This window comes from Hyaena hyaena, unplaced genomic scaffold, assembly GCF_003009895.1.
Source record: "Hyaena hyaena isolate Hyena2069 unplaced genomic scaffold, ASM300989v1 scaffold_29, whole genome shotgun sequence".
Taxonomy (NCBI): Eukaryota; Metazoa; Chordata; class Mammalia; order Carnivora; family Hyaenidae; genus Hyaena; species Hyaena hyaena.
Genome location: NW_024080661.1, coordinates 4,386,452 through 4,406,334, shown reverse-complemented (window position 1 = coordinate 4,406,334; position 19,883 = coordinate 4,386,452). Strand labels below are relative to the sequence as shown.

The window sequence follows — 19,883 nt, the reverse complement described above, 5'->3', positions numbered from 1 at the left end:
TCTCTCTCAAAAATAAACAAATGTTAAAAAAAAAAAAAGACAACAGGGAAAGCTTTTATTTTTTTAAATAGAGGAATGACAGTTAATGAATGTAGACAGAATGTTAGAGTCAAAAATAAGCATTTTGCATCTCATACTCCAGTCACTGATTTAGGCAAAGGATCATCAACGAATGCTAAAATCACTGGGGCAATGATGGTCAGGGAACGGGGTGTTCATTTGGTGTCAAGGAATCACGCTACTGATAATCTATTAACTTTCAAGGGGAAAAAAATGTGCTATGGACAGATCGGACATCCGCCACCTTGTGATCAAAATTAGCGTTATTGACAGGGGCCTGACCTGGCATTATGTACCTTGAGCTACACAATATCTGTACGTGTTCTTCCCAAAAATATTCCATCTAAACCCAATCATCAGCAAACTGATACACTCAGAATGTGGGACATTCTAGAAGACAAGCAGCCTTGATTTGAAAAAATCCAGTGTCATAAAAATAAACAAAAAGGAAGGAGGCTTAAAAAAAAAAAAAGAATGAGGAGACATAACCGACAAAAGTAAAGCATAAAACTTTATTGGAGTCGGTGTTCTTGAGCCCCCCGGTCCCCCAAAGAGAGTTATGGCATTTTGGAAACATTTGAAAATGGACCACACGGTGTTGCACGAACATACACTTCCTTAGCCTGGTGATGGTGCTGTGGCTATATTGGACGATGTTCTTTTTCTTAGGAAACACAAGCTAAAATGTTTGATGTCTATGCCCTTCTTTCAAATGGTGCAGCAAAGAAAAAGAAAGAAAGCAAGCGCCGGCCAGCGATTCAAAGGTAAAGTAAATGTGGCCAAAGTGTAGCAGTCACCGACTGTATGGGATGAGCACAAAGTCTGGAAACATTGCTATTTTATTTTTTTACAGGTTGAAGATGGCCTTGATGACATTATGAATACTTCCTCTTTCCAGACTGTACGGACACCCTGCAACGAAGGCTATGTAGTTTACATTGAACTCGGCTTTTAACTTTCCTGTAGGCTTGAGATCTTTTAAAATGGCATGTACTGTGGGGGAAGGAATCTCAGCCCTGGACTAAGCCTCGAGCCCCCAAATCAGGATTCTACTCTCCAGGGAAGGAGCCTAGAAAAAGGAGACGATCAAGGTCAAGGCGGGCTCCCTCCCTGGGCTTGTGAGGCTGTTTAAATAAAACCAGGTGATTGTTTCTGCCGGTAAAAGGCCAGAGGAAAATTACCAGGCTCTGGATCTTTCTCGAATTCTTCTCCTCCCTCCCCTTTCCCTGCTTAGCTCCCCTTGACCTTCACTCTCAAGAGAAGTAGAGAGGAGGGGAGCAGGGGACACAGGAGGGTCTGGAGGCTCTGACACCCCAGACATAACTGGGTTGTCAAAAGCGAAAGAGGAAGGCTTTAGGCTTTAGCGTCCCACGAATGAGACGCTCTTGAGAAACCATCACTCCTTCTCTGGCAGTGCTGGGCAGACTCGATGCCAGTTTCCAAACCAGAGAAGTCCTCCCATGCACCTCACGGTAGCCACACCCCCGGGGACACCAAGGTCGGGCACTGACAGGAGCCAGGACGGCACCTGCGAGTGGAGAGGGTCAGTCCGGCCTCCAGAGCCCACCTGGCCCTGTCCGGGGATACAGAAACATCTGGTTACCCTCCTTGCACAGGGGTGGGGGCTCTCTGCAGCCAGGCCTCTTGGAGTCGAGGCAGGAGGGTCAGCAACAGAGAGTCGAGCACAGCCAGGCCTTCCCACGAACACCGAAGACCTCTGGAAAACCAAGAAGCCTGGATGTAACTGCCTCATCTTACCAATTTCGAGCTTCACCATCCACCGGTACAAAGTCACCAGCACTCACAGGGCCCCCCTTGTCGGTCTTTTGTGCTTTTCCTGGGTCTGTGGGTCTGTACCCAGGGCTCCCTGGGACTCCTGACACCCTTCCCGCCTCCCCCCCCCCCCAAACACACCTGTGATCCAGCAGCACCAGGCCCTGCATCAGCAATGCCTTCACCTCCTGGCTGGATCCAAACACATCCCACAGGCTCAGCTGGGGCTCAAACCGCTGCCAGTGCTGGGAACCGAGAATGATGAGAGATGCAGGGACCACAGGGTGGGTGGCTGGCTGGTCTGGGCACAGGTCTGGGGGCGTGGTGAAGGGCAAGGGAGGGTCCCATCCACACAGGGCTCTCTGCAACTGACTCATGCACATCTAGAGCTGGGGTGGGGGCGGGGGTGCAGCCCTCATCCAGGGTTCCCACCGCTGCCCCACACTGCCCACTGCTTCCGCCCATCAGGCCTCGGGTATGTGTGTCTGTGTGTGAGCACAGAAGGGGGAGTGATTCTGAAAGACTTAGGAGAAGGAAGCGGTGTGCCACAGCCCCCACCCCAACCCCTTACCTGGTGAGTGATCCCCACGTCTGTACGTAGCCCCATGGCCAAAACTTCCTCTAGCCTGAGAGAAAAACCGTCAAGGTGTCTTGGAGAGAAGCCTTGGCCGCACCCCCATTCTTCAAACCCTATGCTGGGATGTGGGGATGGGGTGCTTATGAGGACATGCAGGGCGGGGAGTCAGGGGGCAGGGCAAGGCAGGAAATAAAGTTGTGCCAGTAGAGATGGCTCTGGGGCAGGGTGCAGGCCAACCCAAGGTCAAGAGCCCTGTGTCCTCAGGTACTCACAGCTCCAGCTTGCCCAGGGGCACACGCTTCCGGGTGCCGTGACCAAACAGCATGACCTCCTTCATCCAGTTGTCCGGCTCCAGGGTCTGGATCCGAGCCTCCCGGGTGTGGCCCCTGGCCCCCTGGGGCACAAATCGCCCATGGGCCCCTGACAACACCAACAGCTATCTTCACTTTAGTAGCGGCTAACGCCATGTGCCTGCCAGATGTTAAATCAGTGATTCTCAAACTGTGGTCCCTGGACAACCAGCATCTAATACGCTGGAAATGTAAATTCTTGGCCCTACTCCAATCATGCCCATCCAGCTGAACTCTGGGTGCGGGGCGCAGCGATCTGGGTTTCAACAAACCCACCAGGTAACTGTGATACACAGTAACGATTGAGAACCACAGTGCTGGGCGCAATTTCAAGCATCTCAAAATACATATTCATGAGCTCTACAAAGTAAGCATTATTTTTTGCTGCGCTTTATGGGTAAGGAAACAGAGGCTTTGAGAGGTTAATAAGTGGCCCGAGATCACACGGCCATGACATTCCACTCCTGAGTCATCCCTTCTAGGGTTCACAGGGGACTCACCGGGCCCAACGCCAAGGTACTGACCGCACTGCCAGTAATTCCAATTGTGGGTACTAAGCGCCCCCTGTGGGGAAGGAGGGAATAGCCCGCTCAGAGGGAAGAAGGTGGGCCCATTTCTGCCCTGGGTGGCTGGAATGTCCCCTGTCTCAGGCCTGGAGATCACCCAGCAGAACCCCACCCCCACCCCCCGCCCCACAATTCTCCACTCCCGGCTTAGCCTGTCCATTCCCCAACTTCAGCCAGCAGCCCCAAGACTTACACTGCGGGCGAAGTTGGAGACCTCGTACTGGCGGAAGCCTGCCTCCCGCAGCAGCGCCCGGCCCTCCTCATACATCTCAGCAGCCACCTCGGGGTCGGGGGCGGGAAGGGTGCCCCGCTGCACCTGGGTGAAGAGTGCGGTGCCCCGCTCCAGGGTCAGCTGGTAGAGGGAGATGTGGTCGTCACAGCAGCCCAGCAGCTCCCGCAGCTGTTGCAGCCACGGCCCCAACTTCTGTGCCGGCAGCCCCAGCATCAGGTCCACAGATACACGCCCGGGAAAGAGACGCCGGGCCTCGGCCAGGGTCTGAAGAGCGTCGCTGGCCGAGTGTGTCCGCCCCAGCAGCCGGAGCTCCGTGTCGTCTAGGGACTGAGGAGAGAGGGCCCGGTATGACACGGAGGCCAGCTCAGAGGCACACGGGAACACCTGACCGGCCTTCCTTGTGGACAGGCGCACAGGACGCAGCAGGGAGCCGCAAGGCAACGGTCAAGCCAGTACCACGGGCTCCGCCTCGCCAGGGTTCACTATGTGCAAAGCATTTATTAGCACCATCTAATGTGTCCTTAGAATCCTCCAACATTAGCTCCATTTTACAGATAAGAAAACTGAGGTTCAGGTATGTTACATAACTCGCTCAAGGCCGTACAATGGCAAAGTCATACCTGGAATTTAGGACTGTCTGACTCCAAAGCTAAGAGTGCTTTTATTTCTTTATCCATTTATGTTATTTTATTTTTTTTTTATTTTTTTTTTTTTTTTAATGTTTTTATTTCTAGGAGAGAGAGAGAGACAGTGTGAGCAGGGGAGGGTCAGAGAGAGAGGGAGTCACAGACTGAAACAGGCTCCAGGCTCTGAGCTGGCAGTCAGCACAGAGCCCGACGCGGGGCCCGAACCCACGAACCGCGAGATCATGACCTAAGCGAAAGTCGGACGCTTAACCGACTAAGCCACCCAGGCGCCCCCCATTTATGTTATTTTAAAAGGTTTTTTAAAAATTTATTTCATTTTGAAAGAGAGAGATTGAGAGGGTGAGCGAGAGAGGAGCAGAGCCAGGGGGAGAGGGAGAATCCTAGGCAGACTCTGCCCTGTCAGTGCAGAGCCCCATGCGGGGTTCAACCTCACGAACCCAACGCGACATCGTGACCTGAGCCAAATCAAGAGTTGGATGCTTAACCGACTGAGCCACCCGGGCGCCCCTGAGAGGACCTTTAGATTTTACTTTTAAAAATACTTCAAATTTACAGACAATTTGAAAGCAAAGTACATAAACACCTTCATTTAGGTTCACCGAATAACACTTCACCACATTTGCTTTGTCTCTAAATAGACGCCTCTGTGTGATTACAATGTTGAACCATCTGACGGTAAGTTACAGACCAGCACTGACCACAAGAATTTTCTGGGATGACAGAAGTGTTCTCTATCTGCACCGTCCAATGCAGTAGACACTAACCACAGGTGGCTTTTTAATTTTATGTTAGTTAAACTTAAATAATCACATTCCAAGTGTTTACTGACATGTGGTCAGTGGCTACTGCATCGGTCTCTGCAGATATAGAACATTTTAGCAGAACATAGTAGCCACTGACCACACGGTCGGGAGCCCTTGCAATGCGGTGGCTTCAACATAATTAACTTAAACACTGTCCCCCAGAACCCCTGAATACTGAAGTGTGTGTTTCCTGAGAACAAGAACATTCTCTTACGTAACCACAATCCAATTACACAGTTCAGGAAACATAACAGTGACACAAAACCATTATCTAATACGTGGTCACAGTCAAACTTGTGCTTATAATACCTGGTGGAGTAATTTCCTCTTCCCACCTGAATCCAGGGCCCAACTGGGTCACACGCTGCCTTCAGCTCTCATTGTGTCTTTTGTCTCTTTGAGTCTTTGTCTTTCACGCCATGACATTTTTGATGAATACAGGCTGGTTGTGTTTAAAACTTGGCTTTTTTTTTTTTATTGGGGGGGGTTATTTAATTTTGGACAGAGAGAGACAGAGCATGAGTGGGGGAGGGGCAGAGAGAGAGGGAGACACAGAATCCAAAACAGGCTCCAGGATCCGAGCTGTCAGCACAGAGCCTGACACTGGGCTTGAACCCATGAACCATGAGATCATGACCTGAGCCGAAGTCGGATGTTTAACCGACTGAGCTACCCAGGCAGCCCTAAAACTTGGCTTAGTAAGTTCTAGAGACTTTCTATTCAACACTGTGCTTATAGTTACCAACACTGTACTGTACGCTAAAAAATATGTTAAGAGGGTAAACTGATTTCAGGTTATCTGTTCTTACCACACACAAAAAAATTTTTTTTAAGTTTATTTATTTATTTAAGTAATCTCTACACCCAACGTGGGGCCTGAACTCACAACCCTGAGGCCAAGAGGCCCACACTCCACCAACTGAGGCAGCCAGGCACCCACCAAAAGTCTGTTAATTTAGATTTTCCTGATGGCTCCTCACAAGTCGATTTAAGATATAATTTGGGGCCGGAATGTCTCAGAAATGATGTGTCCTGTTCAGTAGATCCCACTGGGGCAAAGCCCTGACCCCAAACTGTATGGTTAAGTGGTAGAGGTATCAGAAGGGTGGATCATACTGGATAGGGAAGTACCAGGAGTCCACCTGAGGATATGTCTCTCCCCTACCTCCTAAAAACCTCCAAGAAGTCCCTTATCACCACTAGGTAAAACCCCAAACTCCCTTGTGTGCTGCTCAAGGCTTTGGGGCCCCATCTTGCAGCCCTGCCTCCAGCCTCTCCAATGACAAGTGACTCACGGCTCCCTAGAACATGCAAGGCTCTTCCATATCCTGTGTGTTTTCCTCTCATGCCGTCTCTCCCGTGGAACTCCTCCTCCTCAAAGACCACCTCCGCCAGGAAGTTTTCTAGGATTTCATCAGACTGAGCTGCCCTTCAGGCTGTACTCTAAAAGCCTTTTGTTGAGGCCCACTTTACTGGCAGCCTTTACCATGCTGCTATGATCTGATGACCCATCTGCCCCCTTCTATGTCTCCAATCACGTAACAAAAAATTTCTCTATTATGTATCATGTGCTACGTGGGTGCTTGGGATACTCTGATTAAATTAAAAAAAAAAAAAAAAGGCATGATCCCTGCCTCATGGAGTTTGTGGTCTAGCATAGCAACAGACACGCCTACAGGCCCTGGCACCCAGAGGGGCTCAATAAATGTCTGCCCAGTTAACAAATGTGACCAAAGGAGAGACGGCATCGAAGGTCTGGGATGCACTGGGCAAGGTGGGTTACCTGGAGACCAATGGACACCCTGTTGATACCCGCTGCCCCAAAAGCTGCCAGCCTGGAGCCTGGGGCCGAGGTGGGGTTGGCCTCCAATGTGACTTCGGAGTCTGCAGGCAGGTGGCTTGCCTGGTCCACTGCCTCCAGGACAGCGGCCACGGTGCTGGGACTGGCCAGACTGGGGGTGCCCCCACCGAAGAACACAGATTCCACCCTGGGGAAAGAAGATGGAGAAGATGAGACTTGGGGGAGTCCTCGGGGACGCCTACAGCGGTCCCAGCTGCTCGCCCAATTTCCAAGGCCCCGCCGATGGCCCCGGGACCCACCGTTGCACGCCGCTGAGCCGCAGCAGAGTCCGCGCCTCAGTCACCAAGCAGCTCCGCATGGCAGCCTCCTCCACGCCGCGGGGGACGTACTTGTTGAAGTTGCAGTAGCTGCAGCGCTTCTCGCAGTACGGCCACTGGGGGCAGGGGTGAATGAGCTGGGCGAGATGTGACCCCAGCGGCTCTAAGCCACTTGCAGGGTTCTGTCGCACACACCCCCATCCCAAGGTCGTCAACAGCGCCTAAGCCCTCTAAGCCAGCAATTCCCCCAAGGAAAGTGGGATGGGGAATACTATGCCCACTTCTTTAGGAGAAAACTGAGGCTCAGCGGGAAATCCCTCGGTCAAGGTCAAGGTCACCGAACTGAAGAGCACCGGAGACCTGTCTCCGGACCGGGCATGTCCTTGCCGGGGCACCGCGTCCCGTCCCGGACCTCGTCTGGGGGCGGGGAGGGACGGCGGGTGGCTTCCCAGCGTGACCGGCCGCCACGTGGACTCGGCACCGCCGCCGCCGCGCCCCGCGAGCCCCGCCCCCGCCCCACTCACGTGCACGTAAAGCGCCGCGCGCGAGCTCGGGGGCGCCGGACTCGGGGATCCTTTGGCGACCTCCGCGTGGCGGCGCCTCTGGGCCATTTTGGTCGCCGCCGCGCAGCCGCGGGCCCGGGCCCCGGGGAGCGCCAGGGCGCCCGCTGCGGCGGGGAGCCGCCTGCTGCGCGGGGACTTCCGGCAGACGCGCGCCCGGGCCGCCCCGGAGTCCGCAGAGCGGGGCCGGCTGCGCCGCTCGGGCCGCCCCGGCAGGAGGAAGAGGGACTGCGTGACCGCGCCCCGCGTCCCCGGACGAGCTGGGAGGGCCCCGCGCCTCGCGTCTGCGGCGCCACCTGCCGGGCACGGACGCGCTCACCTCGGCCGCCTGTCCGTCCTTGCCAGGAGACGCTTGTGGGCTGAGCCTGCCTTTTGGCTGAGGCTGAGTTCCCCGACCCATCCAAGAACTCTTAGTCCGTTCAGCCCCTCACATTGTACGTGCCTGACTCGGAGCTGGGCCCTGGCGACATCTAGATGCGTAAGATCAGGTCCCAGTACAGGTGCATAAGAGGAGAGAGACAAGCCGGCAAGAGGCAGCAGGTAATAGGTATTAATTCAAAACTTGCTGGATACCAGGGCAATGTCCTCTGTGCTGTGTGGCGGGTCTGTTACAAGGGCCGTGGGGTCGGTGGGGAAGGAGAGGGCGCCTTGAGCTGGATGTTGAAGGAGCAGAGAGTCCCAGGGACAATTAGCTTGGCCAGGAGAGTAAGCTGTCATCCCTTGGGTCAGGCCAACCTGGGCACCTGCTGGGAGGAATGTCAAAGATGGTATATTTGGGAGAGACGGGGTGCAGGTGAAAGGCAGGCATCTGAAGAACTCTTTGATAGAGTGGAAAGATCATGGGCTTTGGAGCCAGGTATCTGGGTACTAAGTCCCGCTGTGTGGCCTCCAGTAAGACTCTGAACTTTTCTGAGTCTGTTTCAGCGTTTGTAAAATGGGGCCAGTGCCTACTTCGTAGGGTTGCTGGGAAGATTCCAAGAGAAAACACACATGAAAGCACCTAGCGGAGTGCTGGGCACTCAGAGCGTGCTAAACTTATGTTTGTTTTCTAAAAATTAAAGAGGAAGCCTCTACTGCAGGGGACAGACACACTGGGAGGTAAGTAGTCAAAACAGCAGGAAAGTTTCTGCCTCTGTGGACGCTAAAGGGTATGGAGTTTCTTTTTAAGGTGATGAAAATGTTTAAAACTGACTTTGGGGAACTAATGTAACATTTGTGTGTCAACTATTCTTCAATTTAAAAAACTGACTTTGGGGGCACCTGGGTGGCTCAGTTGTTTAAGCGTCCGACTTTGGCTCAGGTCATGATCTTGTGGTCTGTGAGTTCAAGTCCCGCATCGGGCTCTGTGCTGACAGCTCCGAGCCTAGAGCCTGCTTTGGATTCTGTGTCTCTGTCTCTCTCTGCCCCCCTCCCGCTTGCACTGTCTCTCTCTCTCTCTCTCTCTCAAAAATAAAAAAAAATAAACATTAAAAATTTTTTAAAAACATCGACTTTGGGGGCACCGGGGTGGCTCAGTTGGTTAAGCATCCGTCTTGGGCTCAGGTCATGATCTCACAGCTTGTGAGTTCGAGCCCTGCATCAGGCTCTGTGCTGACAGCTCAGAGCCTGGGGCCTGTTTCACATTCTGTCTCTCTCTCCCTCTACCCTTCTTTCCCCCCCTTAACAACAACAACCAGAAATTTAAAAAATCGACTTCGGGGATGATTGCACGTATCTGTGAATATACTATAAACCATTGAATAGGCTACTTCAAATGGGTGAATTGGATGGTGTGTGAAATTGTATGTTAGTAAAGCTGATACCGTTTTAATTTTTTAAAGTATATTTATTTTGAGGGAGAGAAAGAGCGTGCATGCAAGTGGGGAAAGAGAAGAGAGAGAGAATCCCAAGCAGGCTCTGCACCACCAGTGCAAAGCCTGATGTGGGGCTCAATTCACGAACTGCAAGATCATGACCTGAGCGGAAGTCGGATGTGTAACTGACTGAGCCACCCAGGCGCCCCAAAATGTTCTTGCTTAAAAAAAATCTTTGTAACATTTATTTTTTGAGAGACAGAGACAGAGCATGAGTGGGAGACGGGCAGAGGGAGGGGCAGTCACAGAATCTGAAGCAGGCTCCAGGCTCCAAGCTGTCAGCACAGAGCCCGACTACGTCGGGTTCGAACTCACGAACTGCGAGATCATAACCTGAGCCAAAGTCAGACGCTTAACTGACTGAGCCATCCGGGTGCCCTAAGCTCTTGTTGTTTTAAAAAGAACACTTCTTGCTGGACTAATCTGACAATAGGGAAAAAAGCAACGATTTGGGTTCGTATCTCAAAGGGATCAGTGAGGATTAAATGAACTAGATAGTGCACACCAAAGTCAGCATCTTTGTGACAAGGACGGGGAGGGTCTGAAAGTGTCTCCCTGCTTCTCCATCCCGTAGCGGCTGCCAAGAGAACACACCAGCAAGAGACAAACCAAAGAAAACAGAGAAGCTCTTTATGCCAAATCACGCAGACAGGGGGCTGTGGGGGAGGGGCAGGGAGGGCCTAGGAGGACACCCCCTCCCCTCCCCCCGCCCCGCCAACTCCTTATTCACAGGTTTAGATGTTGTTCCATCTGCTGTCGAAGTTTGAATTTCTGGATCTAGAGAAAAAAGAACAGAGTGAGAGCCAGGCTCAGGGACTCTGCCAACCATGGTTACCAACGGGCTTGTTTTGCCTGGGACTGAGGAGTCTCTTAGGGTCAAGTCGGGAAAGGCTGTGGCAAGGCAGGCTCGCTGGCCCGTCACGGAGGGAGGCACAGGGGGAGCCACTTGGCCTTCCGGACCCCAGGCCACCCTGCCCCTCTCTGGTCTCCTTTACTCACCTTTCCCGAGACGGTGAGGGGGTAGTTTGTGACAAACACGATGTATCGGGGAATCTTGAAGTGGGCGATCTGCAGGCCCGAGGGAGATAAAGCGTGAGGCTGGGTGAGGCGGCAGGGATAGGGGACAGCGGGCTGGCTGGCAGGGAGAGGGGGTGGAAGACCAAATCGACAGCAGCTTAGGGCGGGCTGAGGCTCCCACCTTCCCTTTGCAGAAAGCCTTGATCTCCTCCGCCGTGGTCTTCTCCCCCTTCTTCAGGCGAATGCAGGCACAGATTTCCTCCCCCATCCGGTCATCCTTCACGCCCACCACCTTGGGGCACCAGAGACAGATGTCAGACACGGCCATGCCTATCCCTGTTTCCTGCCCCTGCGGGGCTCACCTGGGCTCGCCTGGGCTGGGTGCCTCACCTGCACTTCCTGCACCTGCGGGTGTGTGTGAAAGAAGTCCTCAAGCTCGGCCGGGTAGATGTTCTCGCCGCCCCGGATGATCATATCCTTGTAGCGGCCCACAATCTTGCAGAAGCCTTGACTGTCCATCATGGCGATGTCTCTGTGAAGAAAGTCCAGGAATGACCTCTCACCTCTGCCTCATCTGACTGGCCTGCTTGCCACCAAACATTTATTGAGCACCTATTGCACACCACACACTGCTCTAGATTCTGGCGGATATGGTATAAATAAGACGTTCTGTATATATGCTTTTCATGGCTGGCTTTTTTTTTTTTTTTTAATCATTCAGGGCCAGTTTAAACATGTCCACCTTAAAGAGGTTTTCTCTAACCGCCCCCCCCCCCCCCCCCCCCCCCCCCCCGCTTCCCGGTCTAAGAGAAGCTCCCACCCCCACCACTGCTGCTTTCTTTCCTCTGACCCTGTTTTGCTGTTTTCCTGGCATTTATCAATGTCTGAACTGATCTCTTTCCTGTCTGTCTTCCTCCCCAAGACATGTAGCAAGTAAGACCCTCTTCATCCCGCCTTCCCGCAGACCACCAGGGTCCAGAATAGTGCTGGCACATGGGCAGTGGGTGCATGATAAGAATTTGCTCCATGGAGAGGTGCCTGGGTGGCTCAGTCAGTTAAACATCTGATTTCGGCTCAGGTCATGATCTCAGGGTTTGTGGGTTCGAGCCCCACACCGGGCTCTCTGCTGTCAGTGTGGAGCCCACTTCAGATCCTCTGTTCTTTTCTCTCTCTGCCCCTCCCCAGCTTGTGCTCTCTCTCAAAAATAAATAAAAGAAGAAGAAGATGGGGTGCCAGGGTGGCTCAGTCAGTTAAGCGTCTGACTTTGGCTCCAGTCATGATCTTATGGTTCATGAGTTTGAGCCCTGCATAGGGTTCTGTGCTGACAGCTCAGAGCCCGGAGCCTGCTTCGGATTCTTTGTCTCCCTCTCCCTCTGCCCCTCCCCCATTCATGCTCTGTCTCTCTCGATCTCAAAAATAAATAAACTATAAAAAAAATTGTTTTAATAAAAAAAGAAAAAAAGAATTTGTTCATTTGACAGATGAGTGCATCTTGGCTCCGATTTTACAGACACCGGTGTGGTGCCCTGTCCTAGGTGCTCTCGTCCATACTGTGTCTGATCTTTTCGGGTGCCCTGTGCAGAGAGCATGATCATCCTCATTTTACCCATTTTGGAAACTGAGTCTCCAGAATGCGAAGGAGCCGTCTTGACCAACACATTCTCCCTGTTCTAGTTTAACGTTTCCAGCTAAGTCTCAGGACCCCCACCGCCCCCACCGGCCTCTCCTCGGCCCCCCGCTGCCTCCTCACCCTGTCCGATACCACTTGTCCTGCCCAATGGCTTCCTCAGTCTTCTGGGGCTCGCCCCAGTAGCCCAGCATGACGCAGTACCCTCGGATGCACAGCTCCCCGGATGTGTTCAGCTCCGCCAGTGTCCCGGTCTTCATGTTCACAATCTGGGCCTGGGACCGGGCAACTTCAGGCTGTGGCCTCCTGCCCTCTCACCTCGGGATGGGAGGGGGCGGGGCGGGGGTGGGGGGAGGCTCGGAATGGGGGCAGGGATTGCTTTGCCTTTCCAGCCCCTGGCTCCGCCCAGCCCAATCTGGGGAAGGGAGACAGAGACTGGAGAAGGAGTAGATCCTTCACCAGCCAGACACCTGAGCCGGGCATGAAAGAACAGCCCAGGCAGGGAGGGGCCAAGGAAACGGAGGGGGCAGCCGCTGCCGCGGAGGAGAAGGCCTGCGGAGGGCCAGGCCAGCTGCAGCGTTACAAACTGTGCAGAAGGAAAGGGAGTCTCCTCTTATTTCCCATTAAGCGGCAAATAAAGTAGCCAAAGAGGGTGGTGTGGCTGGGCCATGTGGACAGGGGGAGCCGGAGAGGCAGTCTGAAAGACTAGCAGAGAAAGGAGCCTCGGCGACGTGCAAGAAAAGCTTAGTCTGTGTGCCTCGGTGTCTGCATCTGTGAAATGGGGAGAACTCCACTTGCCCCTGTCTACCTTGCAGGCGGGCATCCCCGTGAGTGGCAGTGAAACCGTCAGACATGTGGCAAGGGACTCTAATGTCACCGCACACTCCGTGGAGGGGGGCAGGAGGACTGTACCAGGATGGGGGTTGGGCACTCCAGCGGAGCCAGGGCACAAGGGGGCAGGGGAAACCAGGTGCGGGCTGGCACAAAGCACTGGCATGGGGGCAGGAAAGGCGCCACGCTGGGAATTGCAGTGAGAGAAGCTCTAGATCAGCCTTCAAGGTGCAAGGGGCCCTCAAAGGGACAGGCTGCCTGGGAAACTAAGTGTTTATGCCAAGCAAAAAGAGGGGCTCTGTAGAGGCAGGGGCGGGGGTAGGGTAGAGGGAAAAACCGTGTAGGAAAAATCTGTGTGCTCTGGCTCCTCTTTGAGGCCGTCCTGGCTGGCCCGAAACAGACAGTGGGGCTTGGCAAAAACACACCTCAGACAGGAAGGGAGGCTGCGGAGAGTTCAGGCTCAAGGCCACCGCTCGAGCTCTTCCCTCTCAGGCCTCAGCCCACAGAGAAAGCCCCAGGCCAGGCCTGGGGAGGCCCTTGCTGCTGGGGGACTGGGGGTGTTCTCAGCACCTTGAGGGAGCCGCATGGCTCCCTGATAGAAAGTAGTAAATGTCCCCAGGGAAGGCGCCCCGGTTGAGAGATAGGAGGTGGGGTCCAAAGGTCTCCGTCTGGAGCTAACCTCTGTGTGAGGCATAATTCTGCCCACGCTTTCTGCCTTCTGTTCCACGGTATCCTCGGTGAAGTTCATGAAGGTCACGGGACTGTTCTCTGTGGTTCCATAAGCCACCTGAAGAGTTGGGGGAAGGGTTGGAGACAGCACTGGGGCTGCAGAGGGAAGGGTGAGCTCCCCTGGGGGAATGTGAAGGAACCCAGGAGAAAGTGGAGGGCTGTGGAGTGAGGAGAAAAGAGGCCTATGGGCAGAAGGGCCTAACTCAACCAGCAGGGGCCCCGGGTCCGAAATAAAATTGAGATCAAGGAAGCCATTCTTTTTTAGCCAGGGCTCTCTGTTTCCCTGCTTCCTAGAGCGGCCTCATGCCTAAACGTGTGGTTCCCTGCGTTACCGAAGCCCCAGCCTTCTCTCCCTCCTCCCCAGGCTGGCTGAGCCCTTCCTGATTTCAGGCCACAACATCCCCTCTCCCTCCCTTCCAAACGGAAGGTTCCATGAACTTGATGAGAAAGCCAGCCTGCCCTGGCCCAGCTGGAAACTGCACAGACGCAACCTTCCCCCCTCCCCCGCCCGCCCGAAACCCCGAGATCAATGCCTGGCCTTGTAGTGGGTGACCCCAAGCTTTGGAGATTTTCCTGTAACTGTATTTCCATCACAATGAAAATATAGTTAAAGCGGGGTTTACAAGCCAGTGGGACCCCACCACCCGACACTTCCAGTGGTTAGAACATCCTGACCAACAGAAAACCAGAAGCCAGCCACCTCGGAGGAGCCTAAATACCAGCAGGGAATGTTCTGAGCCAACTGTGACCCCCCCCTCTAGAGACCATGGGTGACAGGGGCTTACGAGAGGTGCTAGCTACCCTGTAATCTAGGCTTCTGATCAACAAAGACAGCAGACCATTGTCGATCAACCCCCACCCCCATTTCCTCTGTGTTGGCTGGCGCGCTGCTGGGGCCCCTCCCCCCCCCAAACACAGACAACAACCTCCACCAGGCAGCCCAGGGCTCCCACCAGGCCTGCCTCCCCCTCTCCCTCTTTCCACAGGAACAAGGACACCATGGCTGGCAAGTGGGCACACAGAGACCTGGGCAGCTGGGGCACGGCTGCCCACAGGAGCTAGGTTGTCCAGGGCTGAACCCTGGTAGCCAGGACCTGACCCCCACCCACCCGCACCCCCCCTCCCCATAGTCCTGGGGCCACTGCCCAGGTGTGGCCTCTGCCAAGTACACCTTGGCGCCACTCTGGCCACCACCCTGGGAGACCCCTCAGGGGCAGGTCCTGACCACTGGGGGTGGGGATGAGGAGATGGAGATATTTTAGGGAAACGAAGGAGAGAGAGGGTGTGACTGTGCTGGATCCGCAGTCCCCACTCAGTGCCTGTGGTCTTCAGGTGTGTTTGCGAGTTCTAGGGGGTCCCCCCTCCCACTCCCCGCCGCTGTTCCCACATTTCTGGTTAGCCTTCAGCAGTGGAAAAACGGACGGGAGTGCTGGGGACAGAAACTCACGCCTGGCGCTGGGAGAGAGGGGGGCCAGAGACAAGCCCAAGGTTGGGGAAGGTGAGCCCACCTCCTCCGGGTGGGTCCGCGGTCCAGCCGCAAGGGGGAGCCCGACGCCAGCGCGGCTCTCACGCTCGGCCGGCGCCGCACAAGAGGGCTATTAAAGCGCCGGCGGCCGACCGCGGCGAGACTCGCGTCCGGCTGTCCGGCCCCGCTTCCTCCCTCTCCTCCCTCCCGGGGGCCAGGGCTCTGGGCCCGAGCGTGTATGGGGGGGGGGGCATGGCTTGGAGGCACAAACTTGAGCAAACAAATACGTTTGGGAACGCCTCCACTCTCCGGTGTGAACTTGGGGCTCTGGGCGCACTAGTATCCCTACCCCCCAAAGGATGGGGAAAGAAGGTGGAGAGGGGGTCGGGAGAGAGGCAGGGTCTGAAAGCAGGGAGAAAGAGGCCAGGGGAGGCGAGGCTCGGGGTCATGGTCAGACCCCAGCAAGGTCACCAGCGGGGCGGGGCGGGGGGGGGGGCAGGGCCCCGCCCCTCCCCGTCGAGGGCGGGGGCGCATCCCTGGGCGGGAGGGAGTTAAGCCCGGTGGCCTGGATGCTCCACGTAGAAGCTGGCTCCGGGCTCCGGGCTGCGGGCTGCGGTCAGGGCCACCGTATAAATAGGGCAGGAGACCGGAGTGCCGAGGACTTGCCGCTGCGCGCGCCCCGCCGCCGCCGCCCCCCGGCCCCAGCATCCCAGGCGTCCCGGCTATGGCTCGTCCGGTGCTCTTGCTCAGCCTCGGCCTCCTGGCCGGCCTGCTGCCGGCACTGGCCGCCTGCCCCCAGAACTGCCATTGCCACGGCGACCTGCAGCACGTCATCTGCGACAAGATGGGGCTGCAGAAGATCCCCAAGGTGTCAGAGAAGACCAAGCTGCTCAACCTACAACGCAACAACTTCCCAGTGCTGGCCGCCAACTCGTTCCGGGCCATGCCCCAACTCGTATCGCTGCACCTGCAGCACTGCCAGATCCGGGAGGTGGCCGCAGGCGCCTTCCGGGGCCTCAAGCAGCTCATCTACCTGTACCTGTCCCATAACGACATCCGTGTGCTGCGCGCTGGCGCCTTCGATGACCTGACAGAGCTCACCTACCTCTACCTGGACCACAACAAGGTGACCGAGCTGCCCCGGGGGCTGCTCTCCCCGCTGGTCAACCTCTTCATCCTGCAGCTCAACAACAACAAGATCCGCGAGCTGCGGGCCGGCGCCTTCCAGGGCGCCAAGGACCTGCGCTGGCTCTACCTGTCGGAAAACGCGCTCACTTCGCTGCAGCCCGGTGCCCTGGACGACGTGGAGAACCTTGCCAAGTTCTTCCTGGACGGGAACCAGCTGTCCAGCTACCCCTCGGCCGCCCTAAGCAAGCTGCGGGTGGTGGAGGAGCTGAAGCTGTCCCACAATCCCCTGAAGAGCATTCCTGACAGTGCCTTCCAGTCTTTCGGCAGATACCTGGAGACCCTGTGGCTGGACGACGCCAACCTGGAGAAGGTGAGCTGCGGGCTGCAGAGCTCGGCCCGGGCTCCTTTCCTGCCTCGAGGCCCAGGGGCCCGGGGGCCACAGCCGGACACCATCCCTCCTCCCCTAAACTTGCTTCTGTCTCTCTGGCTACCTCCAAGGTGAAGGGCTCCGTCACCTCTGTCCCTCATTTGGTCACGTCCTCACCCTAAATCCTGCCTCTGCTGCCCCTGTGCCTAGTCTCACTTAGCCACTGCCCTTCTAGGATTCCTACTTACAGACGGAGCTGGGGCTGCCCCGGGCCCCATGGCTGGTGGCCCCCTGGGGAGGCACGGCCAGTGCTCCCATACCCCCTGCTGTGGGCAGGAGCCACCTCTTCCTGTCGGGCCTTCCATCCCTCCTCTGCTGTTTTTTTCCTGTCTCCAGTAAGCCTACCGCCCCATAAAGGAAGGTTTGTTTATGGAGAAACTTTCCACAGGCCCACAAAGAGACCTTGTTCTTGGTGGGGGGGTGTGCGTGTGTGCAAAGGTGGGGCGGGGGGCTGGGGGGGAGGGGAAAGCAAGTTGCAGAGGAAGAAGACCTCCTCCATGCCCCCCAGAGGCCCTGGCGAATGTCCCTCCCCCACCTCCCAGTTCACACCCATGCACACTCCACTGCGTTCTCAGGTCCATTTCAGTGGAGGGGGCCCAGGAGCCAGGAGCCCCCCCCAAGTTACAGGGATGGCACCCATGGGCTCTGTGAAGGCACAAGGGCAAGAGCCACATGCAGGACTCCAGGCATCTCCGTACAGGGAAGGCTGGCTGTGCCACACGGTCCCCCAGACCACTGGCTGCCCTTTGCCCTGCCCCCCGTCACCAGACCCATCTCCTGGCCGCATCCTTGCTCAGTCCGTCCTCCCCTGTGATACCCAGGTGGGGCTGCCCTGGGTGGGAGTGGACTCTCTCCTTGGGACTGGAAAATCACTCTGGGACAGGGGCTTCGGCCAGGAGGTTTGGGTGGGGACCGAGGCAAGGTGGAGAAGCCTGTCGCCAGAACAGGCTGGCTACCAGGGAACTTCATATCCCCTCCCTGAGCCACAGAGATGAGAGCAGACTCATACCTGGATGGCAGCCAACTCTGTCTGGGTGGACGTGGCCTGCCTTTCTCCAGCCCCGGCCCCTGCAGACATGAAGTCGGATTTCCCTGTGGCCCACCAGCACCGGAGTGGCCTTTTCATGGGTAGCAGAGCAGGGCGGCAGGGGCTGATCTGGGGCAGGGTGGGGGTGGAAAGGGGCGGCCAGGCAGGACTCTGATGCCTGGGCCAAGATGTGGGCACCGATAGAATGTTTCCTCTGGAGCCGGCCAGCCTGGCCAAAGGCTCCACCAAGAGCCTCCGCAAATAGCATCTGGCAAGCGGTGAGGGAGCAGTGAGGACAGAGTCAGGGGAAGTCCCAGGACCCTGGGGCTGCGGGGAGCCCGGGCCCACGGCCCGTCCTACCAAACACTGACCAGCTTCACCGAGTGCCAACTCGGGCGGCTGGAGCCAAACTCTGGCTGTCGCCCCAGACCCCGTATTTGTGCAGGGAGCGTGGTGCCAGGGGGAGAGGAGCCGGGCGTGGTCCTGCAGCTACTGTTTACTCTCCAGCGTGACCCCGGGCAAGAGACGTGACTCCCCCCCCACCCCAAACCCGCCCCCATCTGCATTTTGGAAATAACGCCAGCTGTCTCAAAAAAGGTGGTCGTATGGATTAGATCATCTGAGACAGTTTAAAACGCCTCAAGGAGCCACCGCTGACGTCTGGGGAAGGAGCCTGCCCCCGTTGGGACCTTAGAGCTGGGAGTGGCTGAACACCGGGGGCTGGGGTGCTCACTCACGTCCTCCTCGCTCCCCAGGTCTCGGACGGTGCCTTCCTGGGGGTGACCACGCTGAAACACATTCACTTGGAAAACAACCGCCTGACGCAGCTGCCCTCCAACTTCCCCTTTGACAGCCTGGAGACCCTCACCCTCACCAACAATCCGTGGAAATGCACCTGCCAGCTCCGGGGTCTTCGGAGGTGAGAACACCCCCATGCTGCCCCCCGCGACCTGCCCTCGTGATGGAGAGGAGGCACACTGGCCCTGCGCTAAGGCATCTGGGGCATGTGTCCTAGATCTGCTACCTAATAGGTGTGGACCCAAGGAGTCTGTAAAATGAAGATGACGCTTCCGGGCTATGCTAGAGATAAGCGGATCTTGGCCTCTGGGCTCATTGCCCACCCCCGACGCACACACACCCTGCCATCTCCCGCCCAATCCCAATGACTCTCTGTCTCTCTAGGTGGCTGGAAGCCAAGACTTCCCGCCCTGATGCCACTTGTGCCTCACCCGCCAAGTTCAAAGGCCAGCATATCCGTGACACCGACGCCTTCCGCGGCTGCAAGTTCCCCACCAAGAGATCCAAGAAAGCCGGCCGCCACTGAACAGGTGGGAGACGAGTGGGCAGCTCCCCTATTCCCCTCTCTGGAGATTCTAGCAAGTGAGGGGGGGGATCCCAGGGTACTCTGTCCCCACAGAGGGGCATGCATACTCTCCGTTCGTGCAGGGAGAGGAGGGGAGGGCTGGGGCTCCCCTCTAAAGGGGAAAACGACGCTGCCTGGGTCCCCCCCCCCCCATTCTCTGCAAGCCTTGCCTAGGCCATAGGGCTCCTGACACCCAGCCTTGCCTCACTGCAGGTCCTGACCCAGCCGGTCCTGGCGACCGGCCTCTTCCTTCAGCCGGAGAAACTACTGACCTTCCCACCTCTGACCCCCACCTTCTCCCCACAGCCTCTGCTGATGCACAGAGCTGTCCAAACCTAGACACGTCCTGGCGGGGGGCCTCGGGCACTCCAGCACGAACCCGGCTCCCCCCGGCGGTGAGAGCTCCATCAGGCCTGGCCCCACCGCCACGGCTCCTCTCAAAGAAGCTATTGCCAAGACCCCAAGTCCCTCAGAACCAGAACAGGGGGGCCATCGGGATGGCCCCCCCTCCTTCCCGAATCCTCCTTCCCTTTGCTCCCCTTACCGTGCCGTTTGGAAACAAATACCAGATCTTTGCCCCACCCCTTTCTTCCAGAAAGGGCCCAAGTTCGCCAGCCCCCTGCCTGCCAGGACACTCTAGGGAGACACTGGTGCTTTGCCGCATACCCTCCCGTGCTGCCCTCCCCTTCCAGATTTCCGTAAATATAAATGTATGTATGTGTAATATTTA

The 19,883-nt window shown here is 56.4% G+C and overlaps 3 protein-coding genes across 4 annotated transcripts in view; 1 reads left to right on the top strand and 2 right to left on the bottom strand.

Moving 5' to 3' along the window:
- Positions 1 to 558: 558 nt before the first annotated feature.
- On the bottom strand, positions 559 to 8,156 carry RSAD1 (radical S-adenosyl methionine domain containing 1). The gene is made up of 10 exons (XM_039227800.1): positions 8,129 to 8,156; positions 7,651 to 7,982; positions 7,109 to 7,242; positions 6,792 to 6,996; positions 3,520 to 3,885; positions 3,261 to 3,324; positions 2,683 to 2,830; positions 2,405 to 2,459; positions 1,975 to 2,078; positions 559 to 1,777 (listed from the first exon to the last, which is right to left on the bottom strand). The coding sequence occupies exons 1-10, from the start codon at positions 8,154 to 8,156 to the stop codon at positions 1,660 to 1,662; spliced, it is 1,554 nt and encodes a 517-aa protein (XP_039083731.1). The 3' UTR covers positions 559 to 1,659.
- A 1,992-nt stretch (positions 8,157 to 10,148) lies between these two features.
- Positions 10,149 to 19,883, bottom strand: part of ACSF2 (acyl-CoA synthetase family member 2) — a 35,081-nt gene continuing 25,346 nt past the window's right edge. Inside the window, exons 11-16 of the mRNA XM_039227955.1 lie at positions 13,694 to 13,801; positions 12,307 to 12,458; positions 10,947 to 11,088; positions 10,738 to 10,848; positions 10,539 to 10,607; positions 10,149 to 10,316 (exon numbers count right to left, since the gene is read on the bottom strand). Of these exons, the coding sequence (XP_039083886.1) occupies positions 10,266 to 10,316; positions 10,539 to 10,607; positions 10,738 to 10,848; positions 10,947 to 11,088; positions 12,307 to 12,458; positions 13,694 to 13,801 (633 nt within the window). The 3' untranslated portion in view covers positions 10,149 to 10,265. The remainder of the gene's footprint in view (positions 10,317 to 10,538; positions 10,608 to 10,737; positions 10,849 to 10,946; positions 11,089 to 12,306; positions 12,459 to 13,693; positions 13,802 to 19,883) is intronic.
- Positions 15,832 to 19,883, top strand: CHAD (chondroadherin). 2 transcript variants are annotated; one of them, XM_039227957.1, is made up of 4 exons: positions 15,832 to 16,706; positions 18,546 to 18,709; positions 18,973 to 19,118; positions 19,460 to 19,883. In XM_039227957.1, the coding sequence occupies exons 1-3, from the start codon at positions 15,933 to 15,935 to the stop codon at positions 19,112 to 19,114; spliced, it is 1,080 nt and encodes a 359-aa protein (XP_039083888.1). In that variant the 5' UTR covers positions 15,832 to 15,932; the 3' UTR covers positions 19,115 to 19,118; positions 19,460 to 19,883. The 2 variants fall into 2 exon arrangements, with proteins under 2 accessions (XP_039083888.1, XP_039083887.1); XM_039227956.1 differs by having other exon boundaries at positions 19,367 to 19,883.